This window comes from Heliangelus exortis, chromosome 1 (assembly GCF_036169615.1).
Source record: "Heliangelus exortis chromosome 1, bHelExo1.hap1, whole genome shotgun sequence".
In the NCBI taxonomy this organism is placed as follows: domain Eukaryota; kingdom Metazoa; phylum Chordata; class Aves; order Apodiformes; family Trochilidae; genus Heliangelus; species Heliangelus exortis.
In genome coordinates this window covers 145,380,077-145,391,521 of record NC_092422.1, presented here as the reverse complement: position 1 = coordinate 145,391,521, position 11,445 = coordinate 145,380,077, and the positions used below count along the sequence as shown (strand labels likewise).

The following is an 11,445-nucleotide window of genomic DNA, read 5'->3' as shown; positions in this document are numbered from 1 at the left end:
CCCCACCCCACAGACTCAGGTCTGAATTAGGGTATCCTTCTGGCAGCATTTTGACCCTGGAGTCCCAGATCAGCTGTGAGACTCTGAGATGGAGACCAGGGTCTCATTGAGCATAGGGGGGACACCAAGCCCCACAAGAGTAACTGCCCTGGCTGGGGAAAGGAGGGACACACCTCTACAAAAGACCCTAAACCCCTTCCAGCACCCTGGGACTGAATCCTCCAGCACCATCTCTGGGGCAGTCTCACTGCTGAGAGCAGCCCAAGGCTGGTGGCTCTCATGAAGAAGCTGGCATGGGGGGAAAGCAGGCAGTGTGCTGGCAGCTGAGATGGGGTGGGGGGCTGCCTGCATCCCCTCCCCACCATCCCCAACCGACTGTACTCTGGCTCTGAGGAGTGCTTGGCTCCACCTTCCGCCCTTCCCTCCCCCGGTGCTAAGCAGCAAAGCCAGCTAGAGACATCCAGCCAGGGTATTAGTAAAAACCAAGCCTCCCTCTAGGAATGGCACTCGCCTGAGAGCCTCCCTGCACCGCGCCCCGACGCTGCCTGGGGCTGGGAGGGAGGCAGAGCAGGGGGGCTATTGGGATACAAATTGCAGCCCTCTCAGGATCTGCTCGGCACACCAGCCAACAACGTAAGTTTTTCTACCTGAGCCCACTTGCACGCCTTCCCTCATGCTTTTTTCCCCCTTACTTTCTCTTACTTTTTTTGATTTCCCCAGCAAGGGTCCGTCATGTTGCCCTCTGGAACAGAAGGGACAGCAGCCCTTGCTCTGTCCTGGCTCTTCTTCAGCTAAGCCAGAGGCATGATTTTCTAACATTTCTTTTAAATTGTTTTTTTTTTTTCTTTTTTTTCTTTTTGTTTTTTCTTAATAATTCCTGTATGCAGGGAACAGACAGGCCTTTATTTTTATAGCATTTCTTTATTCAAGGGGGGAACTGCTGCTCGTCAGCAGGGTCTTTCGGAGGTGACTGCAGACAGGAGAGAAAAGTGTGTGGGGCAGGCAACCCCAAGCCTTGGCTTGTCTTAAGATTAAACTTGATGTGTGCTTGCATCTGTACATATATATGTATGTGTGTGTGTGAATATGTGGGATATGCATTGATACACAGGCAGGCGGGTGTGTGGGGATGCGATTTGAGCCTTCGGCTTATGAGCTGCAAGAGGAGTGTGAGGGTTGGGGTGTTCCTACAAAGGCACTTTCTCACAGCCAGGATTGGGGTCTCTGCATGCAGATCTGGGGTCTGGGCTGGTTCCCTGCCTGGCGGTGCTGCCTGCTCAGCTGCCCCTGTAGCTGGAAGATGCATCCCTTCTGGTTTATTGATACGGTGCCACTCTCTCCCTCCCACACCTTCCCCCAGGAACCCCGCTGGCATTTCACCACACGTTTTTGAAAGAAAGGGGCACTTTCCCACACAAGTTTTGTAGCTGTTCCCCCCATGCCACTCCCTGTGTGGAGTATGGTCCATGTCTCTCTCCTTTCAGGTCCCCAACCCCTCCTATCCCTCTTGCCGCAGGCCCCTCCGCATGTCAGCTCCATATGATTGCAAAGATAGAGATAGGGAGCAATATCCAAATTCATCAGGGGCCCCAACCCATCCCCACCCCCATTGATCACGGGTTTTGCGGCGTGCACGGCAGTTGCTTTGCTTGCGCTTTTATCGAGCGAACTCTGTCTCGTGGTCAGCTCTTTGGAGAGCTTGGAGTCCCTTTCAGATTTGGTGGTTGCTTCTCCTTTTCTCTCTTTTCCCCTCCCTCTTTCCTTTCTTTCCTTTGTTTTTGTCTTCCTCCCTCCCTTCCCCAGTGAGAAGAAGGACACCGAGAAGCAAGAGAGAAAGGGCTCGCCAGTGACAATGGCCGACGACCAAGACCTTTCGGAGGTGGAGATGAGCCCAGTGGGCTCTGAAGACCACCACTGCCTCTCGCCAGGACCCTCCATGACATCAGACAACTCCCCACACCTTGCTGGCTCTGGGAACGGGGAGATGGGGAAAGTCAAGAAGGAACAGCAAGACTCGGAGGCAGATGACGACAAGTTCCCGGTGTGTATCCGTGAAGCGGTCAGCCAGGTGCTAAGCGGCTATGACTGGACCCTGGTACCCATGCCCGTCCGGGTCAATGGAAGTAACAAGAGCAAACCCCATGTCAAGCGGCCCATGAACGCCTTCATGGTCTGGGCACAGGCTGCCCGGAGGAAACTGGCTGACCAGTACCCACACCTCCACAATGCCGAGCTCAGTAAGACCTTGGGAAAGCTCTGGAGGTAAGAGGGGCCAGGCAGAGCGGGAGCATGAGGGATGGGGTCTGGAGATGTCCTGGAGAGGACTGTGTGGTCAGGTGGAAGTATGAAGACTTAGCAGGATGGACCCTGAGGGGACTTTCTTCTGCATGGGGAACCTCCTCACAGGAGGCACGATCAGAAACTGGGGCAGGAGTTGGTAGTTGGACGTAGTGATGGCTTCATCAGCAAAGATTACCTCCATCCTCCGTGGCAGCCCTTTTCCATGTATTCCTACTAACTTCTGCTATTGTTTCTGACCTGAACAGTCTCATCCTGGTCCTCTCCTGCTTGACTGCCAGGGGAGATCTCGTTTTCTTGGCTCACCCTCTCTGTTGGGCCAAATTTTGTACTAGCAGGAACTGGGCTTAGCCCCAGCCAACTTAACTCACTGGTGCCTGCCTCCATCCAGTTTGAACTCCAGTTCCAGTGCCAACAGGGGCTATTTTCCATGCAATGCCACAGAGCAAGTGGGAAATCGTGTTACAGCAGAGAAGAAAGGTCGGGAGAAGGGAGCCAGGCAGTCAGAGCCACATAGCCGTCCTTCAGAGGAAGGTCCCAGTTTTGGCAGGCTATGCAAATGTAGTGAGAAGGACAAGGAGAGACTGTGGTAGAAAGGGGAGTGAGGCTTAGCAGAAAGGAAGAGACCTTCAACATTCCAAGCCTTAGCAGGCTTTCTTGCAACACGCTAGTTGCATCTCCCTTTTGCACCAAGAGAGATGCCCTTCTTTCTGGCTGGCACACACATGCTTGTTCCTCTGGCCCTGACAGTTTGTTGCACCCATTTTCATTTCAGCTTTGTGCTATCCTTCACATAGCTTTCCCAACCTGCTTCTCCTTCCTCTGGCAGACCAACAGGCTGCTCCGACTGACTGCAGAGGGCCCGTGAGTGTGCAAAGAGCTGTTGTGCTCAGGCCAAGCATTTCAGACTGGCCGTGCCGCTTCTTTCCCATCTGACACTCTCTGCCAACAACCCCATCAACTTGTTACACTTTCTGCCACAAGTCCCAATCCCCCACCTCACCTTGCACCAACTAAACACAAACCAAGGCTCATGCAAACAGACCCTCTCACTCTCTGTCCTGCCCTGGAGGAACCCTCCAACCTTGGGTGGGCCAAGAGACATATTTATAAGCAGAAGCAAAACACACTCCATCCAGCATCTGATGTCGAGGTCTCCTCCTGGCTTCAAACCTCCTTGTTCGCAAGGAACTGAGCCCTTGGGCATTAGCCCAATCTGCCACGTCAGCCCACTTCGCCTGACTTGTCTGTGTCTAGTGTAGCCCTAGCAAAGGCATTTCTTAGGGAAGCTGAAGTTGAAAGCAGGGCATGACTGCAGATGCCTCATCTGATGCTCTTTCCCGCTTTGTTCCCCACTGCCTTCTCTTTTACAGCAGCACCTACTCCCGCCTGGGGCTGTGCTGCCAGCCTCTAGACCATGAATCTACACTGGGAGAAGGGGGGTGTGTGAGGGGGAACTCACTTTTTTTGTTCTCAATATGTTATGGCAAAAAATTACCAGTTTTTAGAGCAACAGACTCTCTCTGGACACTGAAAACATAGCAGAACAGTGAAACCCTCCATGGGTATCACATTCAGAGGTCAGGGAGACACAGCCCCCATCCCACAACCACATTCATGAACCCAAATGCCTCCATGCTCCCAGGTTATGGGTGGCCACATGGGACTCAGACTAGGGGGACGCTGCTGCTGGATGGTGGGCAAGGGCCTCGGGTGCTTCTCAGGGCACCATACAGCCATGGAGTGTGAATCAGGCAGAGAACTATGTGGGATCAGACCTGGGGTTGTAGTGTGGTGCTAGGTTTGGCACTTGCCTGCTCTGCTTGAACATGTCCCCTCTCTGACTGCCCCTGGTGCAGGCTGAGACTTTCTGAGCTGTAAGCATCCATGGGGACTGTACAGCAGACTAAGATGGACCATGGGTGCAGTCAGTGTCTGGCCTGTGTAGGACCATCTGTGTGTGTCTTTCTGTGAGGCTGGGTGGAAATATCAGTCCACAAACCTCCTCAGGATGTGACCCAGAGGTTACCAAGACAGTAGCCTGGAGCCTTGCCCTGCAGCCACTGTACGCTTGGGTCTTGCCTGCTGCCCTCTTCTATGCTGTCCCCAAGTTGTAGCTACTATGTATGAGTACAACTGTGAGCAGCTACACTGAGCTCTGGACGGCTTAGTCTCAAACATCGCACAAGGGTCCCTGCAAAAGGCTCTGCCTGTTCATGTACCTCCAGCCTTACAAGGTGATCACCCAAACCCTACAGCCTACGTCGCTGATCACTTTGGAAAATGTGAGCAACTTATATTCCCACATGGGCTGCTCTGAGCTTATACAGGTAAAGGGCAGAAAGATGAGCATCGATGAACACAGAGATTGCCTGCAGACCACTGTTAAACCAAGCATGTCCCCAATGATTGTCACTGGATGGGGACAGCCAAGGCTGGGAAATCTGGAAGGGTGGCTAGCAGACTGAGCAATAACCCCAGTGCAGTCCCACATGCTCCTCAGCAAAACAGGCTGTAATGTTGAGTTTTTTCAAGCCTAGTGGTTGCTCTGGCCCTGCGCCACTGCCAGATCCTCCATGGGCCCCATCTCCCATTGGGGACATCTGCAGGACATGCCCCAATGACTGCAGTAGCCTCCTGTCCCCTAGTGTGGTGCCAGGGGGCTTATGGCCCCATCCACCTCCACCTGCACCTATTTGGGGTCCATGGGGGTTGCAGTCAACAAACTGAATGTACTGAAAAAGAAGAAGGGACGAGTTTTGTGCTGAGTGGTAATGAAATCTTGCCTTGGCTGCTTTCCTTCCCTGGGGTGGGACAGGGAGCAGCTCTCAAATGGAGGCTGTCTGCTGAAAATGTCGGCATGACTCTCAGCCAAAATGCCAGCCAGCACCACCTCTGGGGCCAAAAAAAAGCAGACCATGGGAAGAAAGGGAGGAAGACTTAGTGAGGATGGGTGAGAGGACCCAATGGAGGGATCTTTGCATGGGAGTGGCAGCACCCAGGGAATAGGGTCTACCAACAAAACTGGGGCTGTGGATGTGTAGGAGAGCCCTCCTGGATGATTTCTTCTCCCAGCCTTCCCTTGCCTTGCATCAGGAGTTGCCCAACCCCATCACCACACTGACTCATCGGCAGCTGAATCCCGGCACAGGGTCAGGCCTCCAGCCACAGGCACACAGCACAGTGCCATGTCAGGCGGCAGAATGGGAGGCAGCAAAAGGTGGGTGGAAAGATTTTAGCCCTTCTTTTTCCTCCCAGAGCGGGGCGCTGGATGCTTGGCCCTCTCCACTTGGCTTGAGGGTGAACATTTGGTGCCGGGCTGGGCGGCGAGGGCTCGGTTAAGCCACATGAACGGCTTTGCTCTGTGATCCATAACTTCTCTGCCCGTGCGAGATTCCTTTGCATTGTGGCCTGGAGAGTGTGGGGCAAGAGGGGGAGGGCAGGAAGCAAGTGAAATCCAAATCCCCCTAAATCTCCTGGCCTTTGCCTGCTCGCACCAGTTTCACTTTGCTAAAGCCGATTTGAGCTCTGATCCCAGTAGAGGGAGGAGGGAGCAGAAAGCCTTGGAAAGGAGAAGGCAAAGACGTGGGGAGCAGACTTGCCACAGTCTTGATAGTGGCACTGCCTGTGAACTGCTGTCAGGGGCAGAGGAGGTGAGGCTCTGCGGCATAGATCAGAGGGCAGCGTAGCCTGGAGTGGCTCTGGTTCATGCCATCCACAAGATGGATCTGGGAGGCTGAGGTTTGGTCTCCATGAGAGGCTCTGCTTCAAGCTCACCACACACTACCCCTCACAGATCAAAGCTGGTTGTGCAGCCCACAGCCTCTTCACTCTGAGAAGTGCCCACATAGAAAGAGACCCCTCATTCCCAACCACAGCATCTTAATAGATTTAGCACCATCTGGGCTGAGAGTGCAGAGATACTAGAGCCTGGCTGCCTTGTAGTAAAGGGCCCCAGACTGCAAGGCTGCAGGTTCTGCCTCCATTCTCCAACTCCAGTGGAGATGGGGCATTCTGCAAGGATGAAGGTTTTGCCAAGGCAAGGTCACATCTCAGACCACAGTGACTACGAGGGTTTGTCATGAAGCCCCTTTGGACCCCTTGGAGGGCCACCTGGAGTGGTACATGCTGAGGGATTAGAGCCCTCCAGGACGTGTGAGTATGGGGGCGGGAGGGAGACAGGAAAGCTGGTGTTGGATTCACAGTGACTTGGTTGCTTTAATCTCCAGGATTAAGGCACTGGAGGAATGTGGTGTGTGGCTGTGACCTGCTCAGGCTGCCTGGAGTGAACCCAGGTCAGCACTGTAATGGGCACCAGACTGTGCCACACACCTTCTGGCTGTTGGCCGGGGGAATGACCAAGGAGCAGGGAGAAAGGAGGTGCTTAGAAACCTACCCATTACTTGCTGGTGACTCCTGTAATCCCCTGCCAGACGCATCAGTGTGCTCCATGAGCCATGCCTCCTCCTTGGCTTCAGGTTTCCAGGCTAGTTCAAGCCTTTGTATCTTCCTTGGTGCCTGCAGTTCAACAGAATTGGTCACATATTATTGCTATGGTCTTCGGAGGTACTAGAGCGCTGGCACCATTCCTTTGTTGGGGAGGAAAAAGGCATAGACATCTCATAATTTTTGCTATTTGGGAGCCCCCATTTCTAATGCAACTTAAAGGAAAACTGGTCACTTCTGAGAGCACTGGTTTCTGGTTAGAAGCAGGATGACCTTGAGTCACAGTATGAAGATGAAGTGCTTCCAATCGAGACACTGCTAAAGGCTTGAGCAATGAGGTTGACTTCATCTTCAAGAGCTCTGAGCCATCCTGCCCACACATTTCACCATTTCCTCGGAGAGCCTTTCTTAACTAGAGTAGTCCATGATCTGGCAGGAATACAGAGAAGCTTACGTTTCTGCAGTGCCTTTCATCCAGACACCAAAGCTCATCTATTTCTACAAAGCTAGTAACATCAACTACATTTTTTTCAACTGCTCATTTAAGTTCAAGAAGGGCTGGTTCTTCGTGCTTCAGCCTTCTGCATTATCCATGTCTAAGGGGAGCAGGAGCTCCAGGAATAGCAGAAGACACTGCTTCCCCCTCTTTTGAAATTTTCTTTAATTCCCTTCTAGGATACTGCAAGGTGCTTAAAGGCCCAGCAAGCTCCATGCAGCAACACGGATTCTGTGGAGCCAACACCAGCTGCTGCCATTTGTGTTCAGTAGAGCCTCAAACTCATAGCAAAGCCTATGCAAGGGTGGGGATGAAAACAGAATAAACACAGTCTGAGGAAGGGAGAGACATGTAGGAGGCAGCACTACAGGTAGTAAGGATGGGTCACGCTGCCTTAGTCCTAGGAGTGATCATACCTGCCCTTAATTTGCCCAAACTCTTTGAAAGCAGCTTGTTCAATCTTATTTTAGGTGGCTATGAAAGGCTGTGCTTTGTACCTTTGGGGATGTGAAATGTAAGAGAGTTTGCTGAAATTACTGAGATGCATCATCAGCTGGGGAAGGGGGACCCAACACTGCCACTGACGGTTGTCAGGGCTTAATAATTAACCAGGAGGAGGAAAACATTACTGTTTCCTCTGAAACACTTCAAAGTTCTCCCTGGTGTTCTGGGAAACACCCTCAATGGGGCAACATCCTAATGCTGGGATTTATGTGCTGTGTCCCACAGTGCTGGGTATATAATTGGGGTTTTTTTCTGACGTACCTGCCCCTCTCCCTCCCCTCTTCTCTGCTGCCTTGGCCTCTGCAGGCTGTTGAATGAAAGTGACAAGAGGCCCTTCATTGAAGAGGCAGAGCGGCTGAGGATGCAGCACAAGAAGGACCATCCCGATTACAAGTACCAGCCCCGCCGGCGGAAAAACGGCAAGGCCACGCAGGGCGAGGGTGAAGGCCAGGTGGAGGGGGAGGCTGGTGGGGCTGCTGCCATTCAGGCTCACTACAAGAGTGCCCACCTGGACCACAGGCATCCTGGCGAAGGGTCACCCATGTCTGATGGTCATCCAGAACATCCCTCAGGTGAGTTATAGGTCTCTGTGAACCTACTGACAGGTTACAGGCAGTTTGGAGGCTCAAAAAAAGATAAGTCACCATGGTGAAAGCCTGAGCAATATGGCTCACACCTTGCTCATGACCAAACAAACTCTGCTGGAGTGTCAGCACTACAGGGACGTACTTGCATTCCTCTGTTCAGGCAAGGTACCATTGCACCCTCCCTCTTTTTTACACAAGATGATATAAAAGGCTTTGATTTGGGCTGGCTATTTCTTTCTCCCTCCACTGAAGTCCCCAGCTGGGCAGTTGCTAGCATGATGGGAGGAGCAGAGCTGGGCTGTGTATAAAGTCCAGGCATAAACTGGTAACTCACCTCTTCTCTTTCTTTCCTCCTCAAAATGTTCTGCTTTGCAGGTCAGAGCCATGGCCCCCCCACACCTCCTACCACCCCTAAGACTGAGCTGCAGGCAGGCAAAGCCGACTCCAAACGAGAAGGGCGTTCCCTGGGCGAAGGGGGAAAGCCACACATTGACTTTGGCAATGTGGACATCGGGGAGATCAGCCACGAAGTGATGTCCAACATGGAGACCTTCGATGTCAATGAATTCGACCAGTACCTGCCACCCAACGGACACGCCGGCCACCCAGGCCATGTTGGGGGCTACGCGGCAGCAGCGGCTGCTGGCTACGGCCTCGGGAGCGCCCTGGCTGCAGCCAGCGGACACTCTGCCTGGATCTCCAAGCAGCATGGAGTCTCTTTGTCCACTGCCACCTCATCAGTGGTGGACTCCAAGGCCCAGGTGAAAACGGAGGGGTCCACCCCTGGAGGCCATTACACTGACCAGCCCTCCACCTCCCAGATAGCTTACACATCCCTGAGTCTGCCCCACTACGGTTCGGCCTTCCCTTCAATCTCCAGGCCACAGTTTGACTACCCGGACCACCAGCCCTCCGGACCCTACTACAGCCATTCCAGCCAAGCTTCTGGCCTCTACTCTGCTTTCTCTTATATGGGGCCTTCCCAACGTCCCCTTTACACTGCCATCTCTGACCCTGCACCCTCTGTGCCACAGTCCCATAGCCCCACACATTGGGAACAGCCGGTGTATACGACTCTCTCCAGACCATAGGGCACGAGGAACGGTGACCGAAGCAGCGACGGAAAGGCTCCGAAGACTTAGCACAGGCAGAAGAGCCTCCGAACTCCGAGGTCACTCAGTGTCATCCAGCCACCAGAACCCACTGAGTATACAGAAGTGCCTTTCTTGACCCCGGCTATCGCTGGCTCACCCGCCTAGAAGAAGGTTTTTCGCCCTTTCACCCTTTACCAATTTCATGCAGGCCATGTGAATGGCATGTGACACCTTACTGGCCTTCTAGATGAGGAGGATTCTAGACATGGAGTGACTGGTCCACGGTGGGTTTCGTTGTGTGCACCCTAAACTGTACGATGAGACAGACTGCCCTTTCCTTCCCTTCCCCAGACTGCTCCAGGGAGTTAGCAAGTGCTTCCAACAGGCCACAATGGCCAACACTTTGTCACCCTGCTGCAGGTGAAGGGTGGTTGCTCAGCCTTGGTGAACATGGTATGGGAGGAGTACTAGGGAGGATGGCACAGCCTGGCTTCCTTGCCATCAGCATGGTGCAGCAGTCCTGCCTAAGATTCACACATGCATGAATTTTGAACTCCATTGGAAGACCAACCTACCCTTGCTTCCCTGCCGACTTCCCTGCATCCTAGTTTTTATCCCTGCCTCTTCTCTCCATCTTGTCTCTGCTTAATCCCACGCTCTTTCCTGCATGGAGATTTTAAGGCTTGCCTGAACAATACACAGGACTTGGGAACTGCACTGTCAGTCTTAGCTACCCATATCACAGCCTGTGTGCATACATGTGCTCATATATAGAGGTGCAGGAGAGGTGGGGAAAGACCAAGTGAATGATCAAGGTGCTGTGCGTGAATCCTCCTTCCTTACAATTACTCTATATCATTCATTTATGTTTGGCATTCCTGGCATCTTGGTCCTTTCTAATCTCTTCAGTATCCCAAACAACTTCTGAGCAAACTTGGCCCTTGCTCTTCCATGTCTGCCTGTGCCTGCGTGAGATGAAGACGCACCAAGAAAGCTACTATGCACTTGCCAACACCCTGAGTTGACTCCAATACTCTCTTTGAACTACCACTCCAAACTCAGGCTGATGGAGTGTGCAGCTCCACTCGTTTGCTCATCATATCTCCTTGTCAGTCACCTCCCTTCTACTTATGTTGAAGATGGAATGATCCTCCTGTGGCTTCAAGAAAGGCAGATATGCACCCAGTTTTGGACGAGTGTAAAGAAAATCAGCCTATTTAGATGTAAAATATTTTGTTTTCCCCTTTGGGTTTAAACCTGGAAACAACCAGCTCTTACAGTCAGATCATCCTCCTTTTTCAACCCAACACCTGAGGACAGTCTGCTTACTTCTCCTTTGTCACCTCTAGAACTGGGGTGGTTTGTCAGGCCAGGGAGTGAACTGGCACAAAAGTTGCTGCAGGAAAAGATGAATCCTGGCAACTCACCAGAGACATGTTGTGGGACCTTCCAATGGATACTGCAGTCTAGAAAGATAAAATACTTTAACCAAACATGGACTGTGATTGGTGCCGCTGTTTCCTTCTGCTGATATGACTGTCAGATGCTATTCCTGCCTCCCTTAGCTATGGATGACTTCTCCTTGTGGTGTCTGAAAAGATCATGTAGAATGTTTGCTCCCTGTACACGTGTAACCTCTTCCAGCCCTCTCCCCTTATTTATGCAAGTAGCACCTTCCTCCCCCACCTCCCTTTCCCAGTCTCTATGCTGTCCTAGCACCATTAACTCTGCATAAAACATATGGAATAATAAACTCAAAAGTTTCATTTTCATGTGTCTTAGTTTGTTGGCTTCTCTCCTGAAAGTCTTTCCTGAAAGATTCAGCATGCACAGTTAAAAAAGGTTTGTATGTACTTCACCCAAGAATTTCTTAATGTGATTGTTAATGCTGTCCATAATAGGAGTGTGGGGTTTATCGACCTAGCTCCTCAAAAGCAGGTGGCATATTACATTCCTTAAAAAGCCCCACATTACACAAACTTGTGTGTTTTGGAAGCGACCATTAGTTTCTCTGCAGAAA

The 11,445-nt window shown here is 52.1% G+C and overlaps 1 protein-coding gene across 2 annotated transcripts; it reads left to right on the top strand.

The window, feature by feature from the left end:
- Positions 1 to 262: 262 nt before the first annotated feature.
- On the top strand, positions 263 to 11,195 carry SOX10 (SRY-box transcription factor 10). Of its 2 annotated transcripts, XM_071730640.1 has the most exons (4): positions 263 to 633; positions 1,804 to 2,262; positions 8,051 to 8,316; positions 8,707 to 11,195. In XM_071730640.1, exons 2-4 carry the CDS (start codon positions 1,853 to 1,855, stop codon positions 9,420 to 9,422), a joined length of 1,392 nt encoding a protein of 463 aa, XP_071586741.1. In that variant the 5' UTR covers positions 263 to 633; positions 1,804 to 1,852; the 3' UTR covers positions 9,423 to 11,195. The 2 variants fall into 2 exon arrangements, with proteins under 2 accessions (XP_071586741.1, XP_071586750.1); XM_071730649.1 differs by lacking the exon at positions 263 to 633 and having other exon boundaries at positions 858 to 2,262.
- The last annotated feature ends 250 nt before the right edge of the window (positions 11,196 to 11,445 follow it).